Below are 24451 nucleotides of genomic sequence, written 5' to 3'. Positions count from 1 at the left end.
GATGAGAACTTATACCACCTTTGCCATGAGTTGCCCCAGTCCTGAAAATACTTTAGGTGCAAACTTTGTTTTGCTTACACTTGGATAAAGTATCAAAAACCAAATATATAATTGATAACAAAGATCTGTATTTAAGTTTTGAGGAAAGGTATATGACAAGTTTCCAAAAGAGAAGCTATTGAAAATGCAACAGTTATATGGTGTCAATGGGGTATTATATCAAGCAATACTGAGTCCTTATTTCAGTTCTAAGTTAGCAGTTAGAATTGAAGTACAGAAGGATGGTTGAATGTTAAATCTGATGTCTGACAAAAATGTACATTATCCCCTCTGTTATTCGTTATCTATATGGATCACATTATGAAGGAAAGTGGTATTAAACCTGATATCAGAATTGTTGATGTTAATGTCAGCTCTTTGCTTTATGCATTATACCTCTAAATAAATCTGCGACAAGTCTGCACGATTTCCTGACTAAATTGAATAACTGTTGTAACAGATATTGTATGAAGGTCAGCAATAACAAGACAAAGAAAATAAGCAGAAGCATTGAAAATATCAACTGCATTGTGAATGGAGAACGTATAGAACAAGTAGCTCTAAATCGTGCCTAAGTAGCTGAAACATTTCAGCTACTTAGGCACAATTTTTATTGAAGATGTAAATATAGAAATAGACAACAGAATCAAAGCTGGTATGGTAGGAAGTCAACTGAATAAATTTATATGGAATAAGAGAGAAATTAGTCAAAACACTAAATTAGCTATACAAGACAGTGTTAAAATTAGTTAAAAACACTAAATTAGTATACAAGACAGTGTTTAAACCAATTTTAACTTATGGATCTAAGAGCTGAGTTAGAAATAAAACACTTCACCAAAGACTAGAGACCACAGATATGAGTCCTGAGAAAGATTAGGGGTGTGAACAGATGTATCAATGGCAATATCATATTAAAAACAAGGATATTAAGAAAGAACTTGACATTGTCAGCATCCAGGAATGTTAGCAGAGCTAATCTCAGGTGGTATGGTCACTTAAACAGAATGGGCAAGGAATAGCAAAAGAAGTGTTCTCTGCCAGATTGGCAGGAAAAAGACTGACAGGAAGACCAAGATGTAGGTGGATTGATATGGTAGAAAGTGCCTTAGAAGACAGAAATATAAGATCTGATAACATTGGAGTCTTGACAGGTAACAGACTGATTTGGGGGAAAACTGTAGATATGAAGTAATGATGTAAATTTTCTATGTAGTACTATCATATCCTGTACACCCCTTGAGGGTATATATCAGGAATTTGGTGATAATGATGAGGTGTTGGATATGAGGTGTAGGCAAGCAGAGGAGTTAGTAGTGATAGTAGGGACAAATGACTTGACTGGGAACAAGGAAAGTGACATCGGATATCAGGAGGTTGTTGAGAAGGATAAAAGATAACAGTGTAATAGGAAAGGTAGTCAATGTGTTGCCCAGGTATGACAGTGATGAGATGAGGCAGAGAGCAAAAGTTATTAATGATATGTTAGCAGAAATGTCTGAAGAGAAAGGAGTGTGGTTTGAATTTGTGGAATAAGTTAAAAGGAAGAATTGAACTGTATAAGAGTGACAGAATGCATGTGAATGGTTTTGGTGTAAGTCATTTGTTAAGAAAGAGACTGATACTTGAAGGGAGAGTAATGAGTGCAGAGAATGAATCTGAGCAAGCACAAAGTGATGTGAAAGAGCAGGAGAGTAAGGAAGAAGAGACTGAAATGATGCTTATGAATGAAGAAGTGGGTAGCATGAATGTATAGAATGAGAGAACAAGTATGCAAGACAAACATGGAGACTCAGGGTGGACAGGGGAACACAGCATGAGAAAGGTTGATGCTCCAAGAGGATGTGAATGCATGCGTAGACAAAAAGGGAAGGAGACGACCTGGGATGTAGGGAAAACAGTTGGATTTCAAGAAGGTTCTACGATGAGTAAGGAGAAAAAGAAATGGTTTGAGGAAGGTATGGAGAAGTCACATCTAATAAGAGTTATCTGTGAAACTTGTTATAGATCCAGGAATGCTAGAAATATCAGAAACAAGGGAAATGAAATGGTTGCTTGACTGAGTTCATTCACCCAAAAATTATTGAAATAAGTGAGACATAGTTGGATGACATCCTGACAGGAATAGAGATGGAGGGGTAGAATGTATTTCGTGAAGATGAAAAGGATAAAAAGGGAGGTGGACTGCTATTGATAATAGAAAGAGAGTTATGTCCATACAAGCTAGAGATACAAGGGAGAAATAGCGGTAGCGGTTTTCAGGCAGTATGGTGTGCGATATAGGAGAATAAAATGAAATAGTTCATTGGATGTTGCTATAGATGTGGTAATATGGAGGGTAGTGATCAGGAAATGTATAAGCAAATTAACAAAGCAAATGGGAAAAGGGTGATCATTATAGACAATATAAATTGAGATGACAAGATAGCAACCAGAAGTAAAGCAAATGAGTGCGTTTTTGAGGGAAAACTACATAAGGCAGTATGTAACAGAGGTTACACAAGGATTTGGAGATTTGATCATCTCATCAGCAGATATTATACAAAATCCTAGCTGATATCCCATCTAATCCCACAGCTGTATTTACATTGAGATTCTGCAATATCGTAAGGACCTCCTATTCATCCACCTCTGTTTCCACATTAGTGTCTGTCACATAGGTTAAAAGTAGTAACCTCACTTGGAAGAATGAGGTGTCAAATCACCCTCCAGTTGGTGAGTGTGACCATGAAGTGATTATCAACCATATGTGGAATGAGATAGCCTGCAGCTGTAACATGGAATGAGGAGTTGGATGGAAAGGAGAGATCAATGCTGCTGCTGCTGCTTGGGAAATATTCAAGAACTATCTAGTAGAAGCAATGTCTAAATGCATTCCAAAGGTCAGAAGGTTAAATAAGGTAGGTATGGAATGGATGAAATGAAGAGATTAAGCATGTAATACAGAGAAAAAAAAAGGTTTATGGAGGCAACATAGGAGAAGTGGTAATCAACTCCATGAGGAATACAAAGAACAGGCAAGGAAGGTGACTCAGTAAGGATAGCAACAGTTCAGTATCAGCAGCAGTTAGCTAATGAAGCCAAAAAAATGCTAAGAAATTCTTTCTATATGTAGCCAGCAAAAAAAAGAATGATTATGGCAGGATGACATTGATTGGAGAAAATGGTATAAAGGACAACTGCTGCAGGATATAGTTGAGACATTTAATAATTCATAAAGGTCTTTCATCCTTGTGAATGTAACATCATGGAGAGTTTGAGATGAACTGTGAGTGAGGAAAAGGTATATGGGGGAATTAAGCAAACTTGGTGTTGATAAGGGTGTGGGACTTGACAATATATCACTACATATCTTGAAGGAATGTGCCAGGGAATTGACAACTGCCTTGACATATTTGTTTAATATGAGTCTTACACTAGATCAAGTTCCAAAGGAGTGGAAGGAAGGAAGGAAAGATTGTACAGCTTCATAAAGGAGTTAACAGAACAAGCATCAAATTATAAGACAATATGTGTGCATCATGTGTTGTGGTTAAAGTGTTGGAGATGTTGGTGAGAATCAAGAGCCAGAATTGGGTTGATGACAATGGTATTATCTTTGATGGACAGCAAGGATTTACTAAAGGGAAGTCATGTTTTAGTAATCTACTTGCTTATTATAATAAGGTGACAGCTGCATTGGATGAGAGAGATGGATACACAGTAGTATACTTAGACTTTGCAAACACTTTTGATAAATTACCACATGATAAGCTGATAGTCAAACTAGAGTGAATAGGGTTTTATATTAGATTATTGCATTAGATTGGAGATGGGCTGCCCAATAGGTATCAACAAGTTGTGTATGCAGGAGCAATATTCCAAAATAGGAAAGTCACTAGTGGCATGCCTCAAGGATCTGTTTTAGAGCTATTGCTGTTTAACCTGTATGTTAAAGATACTGGGGAAGATTTCAATGGGGATATTCAGTTATTTGTAGATGATGCAAAATTGGGAAGAAATGAGGAGTAGAACAGATGTTGTGGCCTTACAAGAAGACTTGAATAGACTGAATGAATAGGCACAGGAATGGGAATACCAGTTCAATGTTGCAAAATGCAAAGAAATTTGGAAAACAAAGATGGGATGTAGAATTTACTCTTGGTGGCGATGTATTTGGAGGTGGAGAAAATAAGAGATCCTGCAGTGTGTCCTCTAAAATTTAGAGGACACACTGCCAAATTTGTGAGGATAACACAACGAATTCTGGTAATGATCGAGGACACTGACTTCTGGTTCCATTATACGAGGGCTGTTCATTAAGTAATAAGACTAATTTTATTGTCGCAAAACCACTCATCACAATATTAATTTCTTTGGAATAAAGAAATGTTGCTGTCTGTATTAACAAGAGGTTGATAGATGGCATATACGGGCTGATGTGCCAGAGTGTCACGTGACTAAATGCAAGCTTGTTTCACCGCACCTATGAACCTCGACCAGTCGTTGGAATGGAAGCATCCTTGGAACAGCGTTATGCGATTAAATTTTGTGTGCATTTGCAAAAATCGGCATCGGACACTTTTAACATGATACGCGAAGCTTTCCACGATGAAGCAATGTCGAGGGCAAGTGTTTTTCGCTGGCATAAAACTTTTAAGGAAGGAAGGCAAAATGTGGAAGATCTTGAACGTGAGGGAAGACCTTCAACGTCCATTACAGAGACAATGATCAACACAGCAGCGATTATCATCAAGGAGGATTGCAGAATTACAGTACGCCAGCTGCATGTTGTCCTGAATATTTCTGTGGGAAGTGTTCACTCATTTGGGACTGAAACATGTTTGCGCCCGATGGATTCCCAAACTCTTGACACCGGAGCAAATGCAGCATCTAGTGGATGTGTGCACAGAATGGAAAGAAAGACTGGCACAAAAAGACGACAACTTCTTAAGCTTGTCTGATGCAGATTTTTGCAAACGCACACAAAATTTAATCGCTCGTAGGCGCACCAAAACAAACTTGCTTTTAGTCACGTGACACTCTGGCACATCAGCCTGTATATGCCATCTATCAACCTCTTTTGTTAATACAGACAGCAACATTTCTTTATTCCAAAGAAATTAATATTGTGATGAGTGGTTTTGCAACAATAAAATTAGCCTTATTACTTATTGAACAGCCTACGTATAAGGCTCTGATTAGGCCACATATGAGCTACTGATACACAGATTCGGTAATCTGGTTTTTTCAAAAGGATGAAGAGATGTTGGAGAGGGTCCAGAGGTGATTGACTAAAATAGTTTGTGATCCCTGGAATGTTGAATATGAAGAAAAGTTGAGACAATGCAATTTGCAGAGTCTAGTGGATAGGAGGAAGAGGGGTGATATGATAGATGTAAAAATTGGTAAAGGGTTGTTATAGGATTAACAGTGAAAAGGTTTTTCATAAAATGGTGGAAGATGTAGGGAGAATAAGAGGTCATCTCTGAAAGCTGTATTAGGAAGGTGTGAGCAAGGGAATGAGAAACAGGTTTTTTTGCATGGAGTGTTGTGAATGATTGGAATGCACTGCCTGAGAGTGTGATGCCTGCAGAGAATCTGAATGTGTTTAAGAGATGGTATGATGAGCTGTGTGTATGACAAAAGGGACCTCCTAGATGAGTATGTGACTCCATGAGGTCTTAGAATAATAATAATCCCAGATATATGTTTTGAACAAAAATACAACAAAGAGCAAAGATATTAATAACAATTACCTGCTAGATGATGGCATAGACAAGTGTTACTTCTTCAAGTGCCATCTCTATCGGAAATCAGTGACCACCTTGGAAAATTTTGAGCACTCCTCAGCCACTCTGAACAGTCCCTCAAAGCTCATGCCAGTCCACTGTCTGATGTCTGCCAGCCAAGATTTTCTTCATCTTCCTTGTCCTCCTCTTCCATTAATCTTCCTTTTTATAATCAATTGAAATATCTTATTTTCATTATGAAGTAGGTGACCAAGATATGCAGTTTTTCTTCTTTTTAAGGTATTTAAAAGTTCACATGATTTCTCCATTTGTTCCAGTACTTCTTGATTAGATGTTATTGCTGTGAATAGGATTTTTATCATTCATCTGTATAACCACATCTCAAAGGCTTCAAGTTTTTTTGTTTTTTTTTTAAAGCGATGTTGTCTTCAAGGCACAAGTTTCTGCACTACAATAGTACAGACCGTACATAGCATTTAACCATGCATACTCTAAGCTCTAAATTGAAATTGGGGTTACACAATGTTGATTTCATCAGGAGAAGTTATTTTCATTATTTCAATTCTAACTTTCATTTCCATTTCTGGACTGAATTCATTTAACCACCATCCAAGATATTTAAATTTTGATACTATTTGTTTCCTATTTAAAGAAAGTGCTGATTTAAGTATGTTTCTTGCTTATGATCATGAATTTAGTTTTGGTGATATTTATTCTTAATCCCATTTTTTCACTCTTTGTTCACTAGTTCGAGAAGATTTTGAAGATCCTGAATATTGTAAGCCAAGAGAGCGTGTGTCATCAGCATATCAGATGTTATTGGTGATTTCACTATTTACATTAATCCCTTCCTCTGTTCCTTTTAAGATTTTTTGAAATATGACTTCTGAGCATATGTTAAAAAGGAGAGGCAACAGCACATATCCTCGTTTGATGTTAAGTGGTTACTAACACTTAACATCAAACATAAATAAATTCACAGTGTGATGACGTGAATTTATTTATGTTTGATGACGAACTGAACAGACAAAATAATGCAGGTGAGTTCTATAATTTCAACTCTTTAAATATACTAGAAGACAAAGTCTTACTGATTATATTACTATTGATAATCATCTTGGCACTGTTTAAGGATTAAAAATATACAAAGGAATGAAACAGAAAATGAGAATCCTTTTGTTTTGAACAGGATAAAAACAAATACACAGTTTCTTTATAAATTTTGGTATACATTTATTTTTAAAGTTGAGAAGGCTTCAGAGATAAACAGTGTACACAAATAAACCTCCTATAAACATTTTATAGGAGGTTCAAAAGTTTTTTTCAACTGCATACATCCATAAATTTTTACCTATTGTTTTGGAGAGACCTCTAATATACATGACTTATATATATATTAGATAAATATGGCTTTGCTGAAATCGTTGTTTTGGTGCGTTACTTTTCTGTTCAGTAAAATACTCTTATCTAATTATTTTATTAGATAATAAATTTTAATAGATAAATTTTAATATTTTAATAGATAATAAGATAATTATATCTTATTATCTATTAAAATTATCTTAATTTAATTATATCAATTTCTTAAAAAGTGGATCAAATTAAATGTAGTTCTGTTTTGAGTTCTTTTTCACTGGAGCAAATTGTTACTGCTCTCTTTTTTGAGGATATTTATTATCCCTAGTTTGTGCTGGGTGGTGATTGACCTCTTTATGTATATAGTGAGTAAGTGTAAATGAGCAACAAACACAGAATAAAAGAAAACTCAACAAGTGTATTCCAAGAACAGTAAGATTCGTTTTTTTTTTTTTTTTTACTTCCATCATGAATTGTATGAACTATACAAAAAATAGAGGATACCTCTATTTGTTTATAAAATTTGTTCTTCCACAAGAAATTGCCAGAATGGATGGCATTCGATAAATGGAAGAAAAAAAAATTGTAAAGAGACAGGGGATAATGCTATGGTAACCTCTGCTTCTCATAACTGAGTTGTTGACAAAAAATAAAATTTAGTTCACAAAATTTCAACTCATTCTAGTATACTCAACTTGCCTAACATCACTGAAACCTGAAATAATTATCTGCAGTGAAAATCCACTAAGTTAGCAAGAAACTTTGTTCCAGTTTTGTCACAAGTAGTTCCATGTTTTTGTGACAAATGAACTGCTCAAAACTAACTGTTCACAGTATCTGATAGTCATAACACACAGCACAATCTCAGAATTACATTTAGCCAAGTGATGATATCAAGAAAGCGTAATATTCAATGATAAGAACAGCTGATGTACAGAAGCAAAAAGATAGTTGTTACTGCTCAAGGAGAAAAAAGAGAAACTTAAAAAGATTTATTATTAACAGCAGTAGTTCAGCCTTCTGGTTTCTCACCAAGGCTAATGATTTAATTTCTGCCCTTCCATCTCTCTCACATCCTGATGATAAAATACTAATAACTCAAAGATAAGTGATATCTCCGTCACTCTTCTCCAATGTGTTGGGTGGTGACTCAATTCTTATATAAAAAAAACAATGAAAAATTACTTCTCATGGTGCCAATCTTGAACTTTGTTGATGCTGAGTTGGAATTTGTTACCGATTATTACTGACTTAGTGATAATTATTGTACTTATAATCTGAATGAATTGAGAATGAGCATATATATTACATTAAGTACAGCAGAAAATGCACTCATATGACAAAAAAACTAGAACAGAATTGTTGGAATTAATGTTTGAAATGATAATCACCATTCAAATATTAACTATATGACAAATGTGCACTAAGAAAATATACTGCAACTACACCCAGTGACTGATTATATTTATTAAGAAAATCTTATGTCACTATATCTCCAGTATGGAATTTTATTCTTATTAAAGTCAGGTGATCATGAGTGTGAACAAGCCACTTTTTTCTCTCAGAATAATATAGAACTATAGATTAAAAAATGGATTTTTTGTTTGCCTATTTGTAGCTTCTTTGCACACAAAATTTACAAAATTTGCATTTTGAATCAAAAGAAGTAAATTTATAGGATTTCAGAGTATTTATTTTTATTTTTCTTAACATGTCCATTAATCTATGTTATTTCAGACAAAAGCATTAGCAGCAAGAATTTATTCACTACAATGTTTTTGGAAGAGTATATGAATGAGTAAAAGGCTGTTATTTTACTTTTTTTTTTTTTTAATTAATTCTTATAGACATTTTATTAATACAGTTGTAAAAGTATTCCTTTATATTTTTTATAAAATGCTTGAAAAGCAACCCTGTATTTAAGTATGCACACTATTTTTCTTAATAGAAACACATTTCTGCTTCTTCAAGCAATACTCATCTCAGTTTTCCTAATTGTACTCTTTGATTATTTTCATCTCAAATGTGACATTTGTACACAACCAAGTATATAATTTCATGGTATCTTTAATTTATGTACACAACTGTTCTAGTGACTTCATGATAACTGCCTTCCATCACGTTAAATCTCTTCCTCACTAGTGATCCTTTAAGTATGATGGAGATGTTTGTTCTCTAGCCAAATTAGACCACAATTAGTGGCTATATCCTCCCATTGAGGCAATACTTTAAATGCCATTCACATCCACATAATGTCTGGCATTATAAAACTGGCAAGTGGGATTATCTTTGACTTTTACATTTAACATTTACATATCTATGAATCCTGAATATATTTGAAAAAACATCAATACAAACATTAACTATTTGCATTCCTGCAAAAGTGTTCCCAAGTAACTCTACCAGTCACATCGAAGACAGTGATATAAAATTCACCGAAATTGGCTAAGAAGAAACCAAATTTTGAAGTGTTGAAAAGTGAACAGAGAGGACTGCGGTCAACAATGAGCAAAGAACAAAGGACTTTGCCATCTTTACAATCACACCACAAATGCTCAAGGGAAGAAAGGTGAGTCATGAAGTGTATCAAATGCCTGGAGGATTTATCGTTCGATGGAAATCAAATAACCTGCACAAAATGAAGTAGGATTCTACACTTAAGATGTGCTGGCTTTTCAGAAGCACCTTGCAACATAAAACCAATGCAACACACGACGAATGGAAGTGTGTAATCTGCAGGAGGAACAAAGAAACGCACCTAAGATAGCCACCCACAATGCAGCCGATTACACCGGAGGCAAAATCAGATGACGAACTGAACAGACAAAAAAATGCAGGTGAGTTCTATAATTTCAACTCTTTAAATATACTAATAGAAAATGGTCTAGACACTATAAAAGTCAGCTTAGTAGATCATGTGCAAGAACTCTTCGACAAACAGAATGAACAAATAACAAAATAACTAGCGAATATGAAGATTTGGTCAAACAAAATAATTTAGCAGTGATAGAAGTGTTGCAAATGGTAAAAGACATCAAAATCAGCATTAATGCCCTAAATGACAGGCAACACAATTTGATGAAACATCCGAACTCCGTCAAGAACTTCATTCTCTAAAACTACAATACGAACATTTAAATCAGCAACAACATAAAGAAGATCTTATCATAAACGGTCTATATGAAACTGCACCTACAGAAAACCTGAGAGACGTAGTTTTAAAATTAGGCCGTACAATTGACATCCCCCTACAGCTTAATGACATTCAGATCATAAATCGGATTCCTAGGAAGAGCAAAAAACAAGGCTTGTCACGACCTGCACCAGTCATAGTTCGTCTTACAAGCAAGTCCACAAGAGACAATCTCATAAAAGCCAGCAGACAGAAAAAATCAGTTGCTAAGGACTTGTATGCATTGCAAGACGACACACCAATCTTCCTATCTGAATATTTAACACCATTCAACCAGAATCTGTTGTAAAAAGCAAAAAAAGCAAAAACAGAAAAAAATTACCAATTTTTGTGGATGAGATGCCAAGATATTCTTGAGGAAGTCACAAACTTCAAAATCGATACAAATTAAAAACTCAGAAGACATAGAAAAGCTGCCACGGTGGGAAAAAAAAAAGTCTCCTAATTAGTTCAAAAAGAAGACCACAATAAAAATGAATGTGAACCACCAAGAGAGATGCAATAACACCAGAACATACCGGCAATTTCACTTTGATCAGACCTTTCAGATCATTCATTTGACCTCCCAAACATCAGCCTACTTCCAAAACAGCAATCAAATCAATAATAATAAAAAAAACATACATCTAACTGGTGTCATCCTCAGATAAGCTCGTTAAAAAGCTTCGAGGATGCAGCTGAGACATTATATCTCAACTGAAATCAACAGAAAGGGAGGGAAAAAAAATTATTTATTACATTGAAGTGCTGTAGTTACAGCAGTTAAAAACATTAAAAAGCAAAAATCGTAAAATATATATAACTTACTGTTATACTACAAATGCTGTTAACAAAATGTAACCTTATCCAATTGCAAACTATAAATTACCATCCATAGTAACTATTATTAACGCATTTTAGAATACAAAAAATGGAAATATTTGTATGAAATTCACTGTAAAAAAATATATATATATGTAAATATATTTATATATATATATGCAAATACTCTGTAAGATGATAAATAAAATGGTAATGATAAAAAAAAGGGGAGAAAGTCATAAATTAACAAATTTTAAACTGATACACTTAAGTCAAAGAAATTGAAAAAAAAAAAATAAACAGTATCTATATGCATCCTACTGACTTAACATATTTACATCTACCTATGAATCATGAATATATTTGAAAAAAACATCAATACAAACAACAAGATATGCAATAAAGTAACTTACACCACAAAAATACTACACATATATTTACTAATGTACTATGTTAATATTTCCATTTTTATTAGTAGTAGTATATTGCTATAATGCTTAATAGTAATTATATCTGTGATTGCTTATTTATATGTAAGCACATGCAGAAGTTCAATTAACACCAAATTAGCAGGGAAAAAAAACATAACAGAGGAAAAAACAAATATTGAAACATGCTATTAATAAAATGCAAAACTAAGAGAAATCTCATGAAAAAATAAATAATATATTAACGATGCCTTACCAATGCTTCGGTAAGAATATCAGAACGATGATCAGAAGAAAACCGCATTGTATCTGTTTTCTTTCCTTTTTTTATTGTGATAATGAATTCATTTGCAATCTGACTCTTTAGATTTGGAGATATATTAATGAAATCACTATACTGCCACTACAAAATTGTAAAAAAAAAAAATAATAAATAAATAATATATATATTGGCATAATCAAATACAGTTTAACTAAAGAGTTATGTACACTGTTATATTATATACAACACTTGCATTGTAAATGATGGTTTATCACTAGCTTAATTATTCAGAAGTTAAAGATTTTAGGAGGATCAAACATATACAGTAAAAGATTTACTGAAAGTTAAGCAAGATATATTTCATAGTGGAAATAACAGCATGTCATCAGTGTGAAATGAACAAGCAATTCAAATGAGGCAAAATACAAAATAAATACAACAAACCAATGAAGGTAAGTGATGCGAACTAGAGAAGTAATATTAAACAATCAGTCATAATGCTATTTTCAATAACCCTGAGCAAAGTTCACATTTAAGAAATTCTAGTAATGTACTAAAACCTTCTAGTTCAACAGAAGAAAATCAAGCTCTTGATATTCTCTTGAAGATGAAATGATTAATAAGGATTTTGCAATTTGACAGTTAATAGAATAACTATGATTATAGGATAACTATAACATGGTTATAGTTATCCATTTAATGATAACTATAGGTTATAAGATCAGAAGAAATCAAGTAGAGCATTCAGCACATGTGAATGATATTCCTGTCCATGTTAAACTCCTCAGAAGTTCGTGGACAAACTTAAAAAGGTTACTGTACAATTAAGAAAATGCCAACAGAATTGAAAAATATACTTCTCAACAGAACAGTCCTTTAAAATTCAGAAGCCAAATATAAATTTAAGGTTTAACTTAGATCAGAAATCTATAAACAAAGTTACAAAAACTTACTGGCTTTCCTTTATGTAAAATTGAGGAATTAATGTTTGATGAAACAGATTGCTGTTCAAAACTTGATTTAAATTCAGGTTACTTTCCAATTCCTTTAAGAAAAAAGACAGAAAATATTTTACATTTTCTCACAGATGGCAAAAATATCAATTATGCAGAATGCCTCAGGTGCAAGAAATTCTGCTATGTCATTTGAATCTCTAATGAATTCAATCTTAGCTGATTTAGGGAAAAGAGTTCTATTCTTCAAGATAACGACTTCCATGAAAGGAGAAGAGTATTTCAACATTCTCTTTGCAGTAAGTAATTTGGCAGCAGCAAATCTTTCTTTGAAATGATCAAAGTGCAAACTCTTTTTGAAAGAAATTAATTTCAGGCATGAGATTATCAAGGATGAAATAACTCTTTCTGAATTATATATAAAAGCTATTTTCGATTTCCACATACAAAAATTCATCAATTTAAAGTCAAAGCCAAATAACTGGGAGGAGACCTCCACATCACCTTTCAGGAATACAGAGAACCAACTGGTGCGTCTGACCTATTCGTTTGTTCAGCACCTACTGATTAGGTACTGAACAAAGGAGGATGGGATGGTAATTTGGGACTTAGCAACTAAATTGTCCTCTATTGGCTTAAACGACAAATGCATATGATCGTACGACATAAGATTTCATGCAAGCTGGGGAATCGCCCAGTTAAACAAGACCCCCTGCTATTTTAGTCAGGGAACCAAACAGTGAAAAGTCAGCTACAGGAGCAAGCTCAAACTCAACATCTAGAAACAGAAAAATAAACCCAAGCTCAGAAGAACTGAAGATAACTATTTATATATGCGAATTAATGGAAATGAAATCAAACCTGCAGAAAAATTGAAAAAGTATCACATGGACATAATTGGCATTACTGAGACAAAGAAGACAAAAAAAAAAAAGGTGAGATCTTACTAAACAATAAGTATAGAATGTTATATTCAGGCAATAATGATCAAGGAAGGGAGGAAAGGAAGGAGTAGCAATAGCATTCAACACCAAACATGAAGACAAACATCTTGATCGGAAGGCAGTTTCAAGTAGTTATGGGGGAAATTTTCAAAATGGGAGAATGAACAATGATTTATTTGTGCCTATGGTCCCACAGAAGATTCTTCTAAGGAAGAAGTGGAGGAGTGTTTTGAGTCATTAGAAGAGGAAGGTGACAGAAAATAGAAAACGTGATCCTTATTGAAGATCTAAACAGCATAGTAGGAAATGAATTCCACCAGGCATATAGGAACATTTTGGAAAAATTTGGAGACAAGAGCAAAGCTAACATTAATAATGGAAAGTATTTGCTGAATTTCTGCTCAGGACATGGACTAGTCATCCCTAACACTATGTTCTGAGCATAATATCACATGGAGAGAAGACACAAGAAATAAGACAGTCATGAATGACAGTGAAGATATCAGCAATCATGCTGGTTCAGAATACAAGAGTGCAGAGGATTTGAAATTGAAAGTGACCATTACTTAGTGCAAGGCAGGATAAAAATGGATATCACATTAAAAAGAGCAGTATGTAAGAAAGTTTTAAACAATTAAAGTTGAGCAGCTTTTACAAGTAAATTATAGATCCAAATATACAAACTTTATAACAAAAAAAAAAAACTAAACCAAAGGTTTGCTTCTTGTTTGAAAACAAGAACCTAAAAATAAAAGTAGCTAAACAAAATCATAGGAAGACTGTTAAGAATATAGAAAACAAATATCAGGAAGGTGGCAAACTGTACTGGAGGCTATTGAAAAACTTATAAATGGAGAAAACATACTGTAAAAGCAATCAATGATGATAAAGGTGATATGAAAACTGAAGATAAGGATATCCTTTATGTCTAGAGCAGCAGTTCTTAACCGGTGTTCCGCGGAAGATGAATAGGTGTTCCGCGAGAAGTTCTGGAATTTGTCATTTTAAATTAATTTGTCAGCACAAATTAATTTAATGATGGTTTAATTGATGTTTAATTATTAATTAAATTATCAGTTATTGATTAATGATAATAAATCAGCTAAATTACCAATTATTCATTCATTTATGCATTACAAAATAACAAGGTGTTCCGTAAAAATTTCAGGATTTGTGAAGTGTTCCGTCGTCGAAAAAGTTTGAGAAACACTGGTCTAGAGTAATTACTTTGAAAGACTTAGATGAAACAGGCAGTAACAGAATTGTACTAAAAATTTTCAAAAGAAATGCAAATAGGAATACATATCAATGCTTGAGGTAGAAAAGCCATCAAAAACTTGAAATGTGGAAAGGCAGCTGAAGTAGATGATATTCAACTAGAAATGCTTAAGTATGAAGGTATAAAAGTTTCGTAGTGGCTATCCTGCATAATTCAGATGGCCTGGTCCGAAGGTTGAATTCCAAATGACTGGAGCAGAGTTTTCATTGTTCCCATCTATAAAAAAAAAAGCAAAAAAAAAAGGGAATAAAGATAATGTGAGAATAACAGGAATTTCTCTGTTGTGTTCCAGGTAAGATTTATGCAAGCATATTTGAAAAGAGGATGAGAAAGATTGTGAAAGAGAAATTAGGAGAACAACAATCTGGATATAGGGCCAAATAGAAATTGCCAAAATCATATTTTCACTTTACGATAAATAATTCAAAAAATCATGGGAATATGACAAGGATCGGTATTTAAGTTTTGCAGATCTGGAAAAGGCATATGACAAGGTGTCCAAAGAAAAGCTTTTCAAAACATTATATGGGGTAAATGGAACATTATACAATACATCATCTATATTTAAGCTGTAAATCAGCAGTTAGAATTGAAAATACAGGGATAAGTACAAGGATACACATTATCTCCACTCTTATTCTTCAGGTATATGGATCACATTATGAAAGAAAGTAACAAACCTGATAATAAAATCATAGATATCAAACTTAGCTCTTTGCTGCATGCAGATGTTGTACTCCTGAACACATCCACTTCAAGTATCCAGTATTCTCCAACTAAATTGCATAACAGCTGCAACAAATTTGACATTAAAATCAGCAATAAAAAGAATGAAACTATGAAATAGGCAAGAACATAGAAAACACCAGTTGTATTCTGGATGGAGAACCTAAAGAAGTAAAATATTTCAGCTATTTAGGCACAGTTTTTAATAAAGATGGCAAATTAAATTTGGAATAATAAACAATGCTGCAATTGTGAAGAGTCGGTTGAATAAGTTTATATGGAATAAGAGAGAAATTATCCAATACCACTCTAGCAGTATACAAAGACAGCATGCAAACCAGTTTTAAGTTATGAATCTGAGAGATGGTTCAGAAATCATTCCTCTTTATAAAGTCTTGACACATCTGGATTACTGTGACCAGGTCTAATCACTTAGGGATGAGGAAGTAGTTCAGAAGATACAGAGGCGAGCGACCAAGATAGAGAGTGGTCTGCGATATGTTTCTTATGAGGATAGATTGAAGGTTTATGGATTACAAACGTTGGTTGATAAGTAAAATAATAAATAAAAGGGGGTATGACAGAAACATGTAAGTTACTTAAAGGATTTTATAGGACTGATGCAGGGGAAATGTTTCTGACTTGGCTACAGAGGGTAGAACAAGAGGTCATCCTTGGAAGTATGGTAAGCATGTGATTAGCAAGGGTGTGAGGACTAGATTTTTTCTTATAGAGTGGTAAATGAATGGAATGGGTTGCTTGAGTCAATTGTGAGTACTTTGTTAATGCTTTCAAGGAAATGTATGATAGATAGTGTTGATAGTTTGGGTCTCCCACGATGAGTCTTAGAACTCCATGGAGATGCCCATGCAATATAATAATAAATATTACTATTATGAGGTGCATGTGCAATAATAATTAAATAAAAACTTGATTAAAGAGTAGAGACCACAGATATGAGTGTTCTCAGAAAAATTTGCAAAGTGAACAGATGGCATCAGTGGCAGAATCGCAATATCACGTTTCTTTCTAACATCCTCAGTTTTAATGCGATTCTGCCACTGATGCCATCTGTTCACTTTGTAAATTTTAGGTGGTATGGCCACTTAAAGAGAATAGGCAAGAATAGGTTAGCAAAACATGTTTGATGCTAAGATGGCAGGAAAGAGCCAAAGAGGAAAGGCAAAGATATAGGTGGATTGATTCAGTCAGAAGTGCCTTAGAAGCATGTATGAAATGTTAGATACGACAATAGTGGAGTACTTCCAAGTAATAGAGTAATTTTATTATTATTATTCAGGCCTCCATGGAGTAAAAGACTCATCGTGGGAGATCCTTTCTAGGAAACAATAAGTCTATCAAGACTCATTGTGGGAAGTCCCTCTCAGGAAACACAGTCCATTATACCACTCCTTAAACCCATTGCCCATTCTCGCTCTCACCATTCCATCAGGCAATACATTCCATGGTTCAACCACCACCCTCCATGCAAAGAAACAACTCCTCACCCTCTTTGCTCAGTTTCCTTTCGTGACTTCCAGGGATGGCCTCTTGTCATCACTCTTTCCTGCTGTTCAACCAAGCGAAAGAACTCCCCAATGTCAACCCTGTAACCACCTCTCAACAGTTTAAAAGTCTCAATCATATCACCTCTCCTTCTTCTATCCGCCAAACTCTGCAGTCCACATTCCCTCAGTCAATCCTCATAACTAACACTGTACAGTCCTGAAACCATCTTTGTTATCTGCCTTTGTACCCTTTCCAGTTAATTTATCCCCTTCAAATTCTGGGGAACAAATCTGAGAACAATAGTCTAAGTGTGGTCTGATCAGAGTCTTATACAACGGAATGATAACTCTTTTATCTCTGCTGGCCAGTGTCCTCATTATTGCAGCAATCCTCTGTGTTACCTTCACCACCTTTGCAATATGTCCCCTAAATTTCAGGTTTCTAAGAATCATCAACCCCAGATCTCTTGTCTCCCCTACTTCCTCCAGTATAGCTCCTCCAATAGAGTATGCAGTGTCCCATCGATGTGTCCCAACCCTCAAGACCTTACATTTTGCTGCATTAAACCGACACCCCCCATTCATTTGCCATCTGTCTAGCTTATTCAAATCCTCTTGCAGGGCTACCACATTTGCACCATTACTAATAACCCTTCCCAGTTTCACATCATCTACAAACAACTGAATATCCCCTTGCAATCCACTGACATGTCACTGATATAAAGGTTAAACAATATAGGTCCCAGTACTGAGCCCTGTGGGACTCCACTTGTAACCCTCTGCCTCCTTGAAACTGCCCCACCATACACAACTCTGATACCTATTGGATAGCCAATCCTGAATCCAGTTGACCAACCTCAGATCCAAGCCCATTTGCTGTAAAATCAGTTTATCATGTGGCACCTGTCAAATGTCTTTGCTAAATCCAAGAAAATGGCAGTATATGCCTTTCCCTCATCTACTGTAAATTTATTATAAAAGGCTAGCATATTACTAAAACAAGAGCACCCCTTCACAAATCCATGTTGACTCTCACAGATAACATTACCCTCATCTGTCCAATGCTGTATACGGTCCCTCACTAATTTCTCCAAGATTTTAACAACTACTGATGACACACAAACTGGACTATAATTAGATACTTCCAGTCTGCTACCACCCTTATGCAATGGCACTATCTTAGTTTCCTTCCATTCCCTGGGCACTTTTCCCATAGCCAGACTTTCACTGAAAAGCCAGGTCAAAGGAGCTGTCAGTTCTTTAGCACATTCTCTCAAAACTTGTGGTGAAATACCATCCATTCCCACAGCGTTACTGACAACCAGAGTACTCAGCATCTGGAATACACTCTCCTCCTGCACCTCTAAACCTCGAACCTGCCCTATCCCTCCAGTATTAAAATTTACTCCTCCAGGATGAAATACTCCAATAAAGTGTTCATTGAACAATTCCGCTATATCCTCTGCATCAGTCACTCTATTCCCATTTTTATCCCATAATGTCATTCTTCCACAGTCATTTCTCCTCCTACTGTATTCCACATACATTTCTCCTCTAAACCTCGAACCTGCCCTATCCCTCCAGTATTAAAATTTACTCCTCCAGGATGAAATACTCCAATAAAGTGTTCATTGAACAATTCTGCTATATCCTCCTCTGCATCAGTCACTCTATTCCCATTTTTATCCCATAATGTCATTCTTCCACAGTCATTTCTCCTCCTATGACCACATAGCTAAAAAATTCCCTAGGATTTTCTTTGGAACTTAGGGCCAATCTCTTCTCATATTCCAGTTTCACCTTCCTTACCATACTAGTCACTCTCCTGGCCTGTATCTTATATTCTTCATACATCTACTCTTCACCTGTCTCCTTATATCTCTTCCATAGCCTCTTTTTCGCATGCAGTTCCTGTTTAATATTGATTGTCATCCACTTTACTCCAAATTGTGTCCTCTTCTTCACTCGTGGAATACAGCTTACTATTGCTGCTAACAAATGTTCCTTCACAATTTTCCAAGCACTAATGATATCCCGTCCCCTCCAATTCCTCCCTCCATGAAACTTCCCCAAGTTGACGTCTAAGACTATTATAATCACCTGCCTTATAATTCCACATACGTTCCTGTCTCTTTGATACTCCTGCATGCCTATTCATCTTCCAAGTCAAAGCGACATGGTCACTCTCTCCAACTGGTGGGAGAGATGTCATTTCAGTTATTATCAACTCTTCTGATGCTATGACCAAATCCAAAACTCTTGAACCTCTTGTTCCCTCTATTACATGTTGCCTAAGACATTTGTCACTCAAGAAGAATTCTAGAAATTCCATTCCCTTATTGCTACATGCATCTTCCTCTCCCCAATTTATACTGCTGTAGTTAAAATCTCCCATAACAATCATTCTTCTTGAACTTGCCAAGCTCAACTGTCTATACATCTCCTGGTCCCCACCCTCTGTGCTCCTTGGTCTGTAGCAACACCCCATTAAATATCCTGTTCTGCCCACTTCTACCTCACACCATATGCTTTCAAAATCATTAGTGTCACTGCCTTCCAAAGCCTCCACTCTTAGAGGACATAGGTCGTCACTTATCATAAGCAGTACTCCACCACCACGCTTCACCTTCCTATCCTGCCGAAAAATGTTGTACCCTGCTACTTCTATTCCTGTTATTATATCCTCTTCTGTCAATCATGTCTCAGAGATCCCAATAATCTTTGGCTAGGCTCATGCTATCAGCGCCACCAATTCCTCTCCTTTATTTCGGATACTCCTGGCATTGGTGTAAAACATAAAAATGCCACTGTTTCTATATCCAGCATTATCCCCTCTATACTCCATTGGGCTCAGTGTTACCTGATATCATTCCCTTCTCCCAAGTACCCATTCCCACAAGAGGCCACCCCTTGCTACCATCCACCCTGGGACACACAGACTCGTTCAGAACAACAATCTCTCCAGATGCCTACGTCCTTCCTCATTCAAATGCAAGTGGCCTCTCGTATACAATTCCTATCTGTCCTCAAACACCCTCCAAGCATCTACATATTCCAATCTTCTCTTCTGACACATTCTAGCTATTATGTCATTCAATATTACTGCTCTTCTGCTCAGCTAGTCACTATCTTAACTATTCAACACACACTATCTTTCCGCTCTCTGTCTTCTGTCACACAACCTCAAGCAAGAATCTCATATCTCTTGCTGCCCAATTTAGATTACCTGCCAAGTCATTTGTTCCTACCATCACATCCACCCTTTCACCCCTCTTAATTGCCATAGCCACACTTTTTATCGTTCCTCCAGGCAAACACTCCTCAAGCATCCTATCTTGAACACCACGGATCATTGAGTCCCCATACATTACACCTCTCACCACCTTGTTCCTCGATTGCTCACATGCATCCCTCACTCTCTCTCCTCTAACATCCCGCTCTCATACTGTTTCCATTCTCTCCTCTTCTATCATTCCCATAACTCTCGCTCATTCCCTCTCATCCACTTATCCTATTCTCTTCTATCATTCACACAACTCTCTCTCTCTCTCTCATTCCCTCTCTTGGAGGAAAAATTTGGAGGAAAATTGTTAACAGGAAAGAGCCTGTGTAGCTCAGTGGATGTGGTGTTTGTACACCACGGTGCTTGACCGCACGAAGGAAGACATCTTGGTTTCGAATCTAGTTGGCAACTAGAGGAAATTTTTTTAAGCCTTTTTTCGACCGGTTCCCAAGTTAGTTGATCTCTGGCACGGGCAAGCGGGTTTTTTCCTCCAGGAAACTCGGGTTTTTCGTCACGGAAACTCAAGAAAATCGACCGTAGAACCCACAAGATTTCAGACACTGAATATATTGTGTTAGAGACCACGAGATGGTGTCTCTCTTCACTGCATGCCACTTGATTAGTGATAGCCTTGGGCCAACTATCTCTGATTGGGTACCAGTGGAGATTGAACTGCCCACTCAGTCTCCAAAAATTAGATAGGGCTGAAAAATGGCCTTGCCTACTCCCTATATGGGAATAAAACGGCATTAGCTGATTTTTTTTTTTTTGTTAATAGGAAATTAATAATGTAAACTTAATCATGTACTGTATGCCAGATGCGAGATCCTTTGACACTTGTGCGCATGTCAGAAGGAGAATCCATTCCGATAATAGTGTAATCAATCCGTCTTGTATGATGAGTTGTTTATTATTACACGTTGGAAAATTAACTTTTCTTTTAAGAACATTGTAGTTTTTAAAGTGATAACAATTTTGCTTGTATAACAATTGGAAAATTTTATGTATAAAGCATGTGATTTCGCATGTTGGTGATGAATTCGTACATCCTTTATTTCTTTCTCCTCTTCAGCATGAATTGACTATTCTTAGCAGTCTGCCAGACCTGGTCCTATGAACTGTGGGTGTACAATAGTGGTGTCATAAGAACATGAACACACTTTGAGGTTACATATCAAGAAACTGATCATGAAGATGACATCCAAAAATTGTAAAACAAGCAAGATATGAGAATGATAAATTTTATTAGAAGTTCATTCCAGACTGTTCATAAAATACAAGTTCATTTAATGAAAGAAAGAAGAGAAATAGAACAAAAAGGCATTCCTATTTTTACAAACTCTTTTATCCGAACTCATCCAGAGTTTGGTGAAACATTTTATTTATCCAGTAATCACGTGTCATCATGTCATATGTTGACAAGTGATTACTCTAGTAATCACTTGTCAACATATGATAAGATGAATCTTTGATACATTTTAGTTCTAACACAACACATTCAAATTTCTATGAACACTGTGTAATATACTGCTATGTTGGTCTTTTTGTTGCTTTCTCTCTGAAGCAGTTAATTTGTTCTAAAATCTCGTTTTCAATTATGACTTCTATCACTTCTTTACTTTTGTCATATCTTCTTGCTATGATTATTTGGTCATCTGAAAACAAAAGAGTGTTAAGAGATGTCTCTTTTTATTAAGAATTATCTCTCAAATATATTATTTGAGAGATAATTACTTAAGGCAGCATGTGATGGAGGGGACTAGGGGTGGGAGAGTATTGGACCTGGTCATAGGATCAGAAGAGCTATCCATACCCAAATTGATAACATTGCCTCCAAATGGTGAAAGTGACCATGCAGTCTTGACTTCGGAAATTGTAAAACATGAGGGATATTCTATCAAGTATTGCCTGCCTTGTAGTTCTGCCTTGCAGAACTACAAGGCAGGCAATTATTATATGCTTAGGAAGAAACTTAAATCTGTACCATGTCATAAAACACTGCAGGGTAAGGATGTTAGTAGTGCATGGGATATAGTTAAGGTCATTTAGAGGAAGCAGTATTAAATGGTATACCTCGGGTAAGGAGGATTAATTAGAAAGGAGTTAGATGGATGAGTAATATCATTAAGCACAAGCTGCAGAAGAAGAAAATGCTCAGGAAAAAAAGGTGACCAGCATGGAAGGCAAAATCAGATTATGAGAAGAATTTAGCCAAGCAGGTCAAAGGAAATCCCAAAGAGTTCTTTCGTTATGTGGTAAGTAAGAGGAAGAATGGCTATGCAAGATTAACCTTAATGAGTGATGATGGTCACAAAGAGACAGAAGTGGATAAAACAGTTGAGTTGCTGAGTGACAACTTTGTAAGCATATATCTTCCTAGTGTGGTTACTGCTTTAACCTATGTGACAGATACTGATATGGGAACAGAGGTAGATGAATTGGAGGTCCTTACGATATTGCAGAATCTCAATGCCAATATAGCTGTGGGATTAGATGGGATATCAGCTAGGGTTTTGCGAGAATGTGCAGAAGAACTGGTAATGCATTTGACTAAGCTGTTTAATTTAAGTCTCAGCTCTGGTAGAGTTCCACAGGAGTGGAAAGAGGACAAAATTATTCCTTTGCAAAAGGAAGGTTCTAAGACTACAGTAGCAAATTATAGACCAATCATCAGTATCTCAGGTGTGGTGGTAAAAGTATTAGAAAAGTTTGTAAAAAAGAGAATTCAAAAAGGGTATATAAAAATGTGACACTGTAAAAGGGTCAACATGGCTTTGTGAAGGGTCGGCCTTATTGATTTACTAACTTTTTTATAATAGAATGACAGCTGAGTTGGATAAAGGAAATGGCTACATGATAAATTGCTGAATTTTGCCAAGTATTTGACAGAATACCACATGGAACACTGTTACGCAAATTAGAACAAACAAGGATGGATATGGGGGATGGATATGAGGGTGGCTGCTGGACAGATATCAAAAGTAATATTTGGAGGGGCAGAATTGAGGCAAAAGAGGGTGACTAGTAGTGTGACACAAGGTTCAGTGCTGAGACCAATGCCGTTTAATTTGTACATAACTGATATAGGAAATAACCTGAAAGGAAATATTCAGTTGTTTGCTGATGAAGCAAAATTAGGTAGAGTAATAGTTAATCAAGGTGACGTGGAGAGCTTGCAGGACGATTTTAATAGGCTCTCAGTATGGGCAAAAGTTAACGGGTGTCAGTTTAATGTCGAGAAATGTAAAGTTATGCACTTCAGGATAAATAGATTACAAGCCGTTTATCACATTAATGGCACTGTACTCCAGGAAATAGATGAAGCCAGAGATTTAGGGGTGGTGGTAAACAGTTAAAGTTTAAAGGACATATTGCTAAGGTGGCACAAAAGATTACTTGACTAGTTAAGAACACATTAACAAGTAGAGATGAGGAGGTTCCACTTTATAAGGCCTTGATATGTGCCCTGGATTACTGTGCTCAAGTCTGGTCTCTTGGGTTTCTTGGGGATGTGGAAGCGGTGGAATGGATTCGGAGGAAAGTGACGAAGATGGTGAGTGCCCTGTGGAATGTGCCCTATGAGGATAGATTGAAGGTGTGTGGACTGCAAAAGTTGGTTGATAGGAGAAAAAGAGAGGATATGATAGAAACATTTAAGTTGCTTAAAGGATTTTATAGGATAGATGCAGGGGAAATGTTTCAACATTTGGCTGAGGGACCAGAACAAGGGATCATCCCTGGAAGTTGAATAAAGATGTGGTCAGTATGGTTTCAAGGAGGGGTACAATAGATTGGGTCTCGCGTGACTAGTCTTTATACACCATGGAGGTGCCGTATAATAATAATAAGTATAGTCCCATGATCCAGTTTAAATGCCGGAATATTATATTTCATCATCAAATTCCTGCCATGTACCCTCAAGGGGTGTACAGGATATGATAGTACTA

The 24451-nt window shown here is 35.8% G+C and overlaps 1 protein-coding gene across 1 annotated transcript in view; it reads right to left on the bottom strand.

Moving 5' to 3' along the window:
* The window catches only part of Rme-8 (receptor mediated endocytosis 8), a 1025705-nt gene that overhangs the window by 965575 nt on the left and 35679 nt on the right, over positions 1-24451 (bottom strand). The window contains exon 4 of the mRNA XM_090414028.1: positions 11806-11952. Coding sequence (XP_090270154.1) covers positions 11806-11952 — 147 coding nt within the window. The remainder of the gene's footprint in view (positions 1-11805; positions 11953-24451) is intronic.

The sequence above is a fragment of the Typopeltis vanoorti genome, chromosome 2 (genome assembly GCF_054136105.1).
Source record: "Typopeltis vanoorti isolate ZY-2024b chromosome 2, IOZ_Tvanoo_1.0, whole genome shotgun sequence".
In the NCBI taxonomy this organism is placed as follows: domain Eukaryota; kingdom Metazoa; phylum Arthropoda; class Arachnida; order Uropygi; family Thelyphonidae; genus Typopeltis; species Typopeltis vanoorti.
Note: the sequence above shows the minus strand (reverse complement) of the source record. Positions and strands in the feature narration are given on the sequence as shown.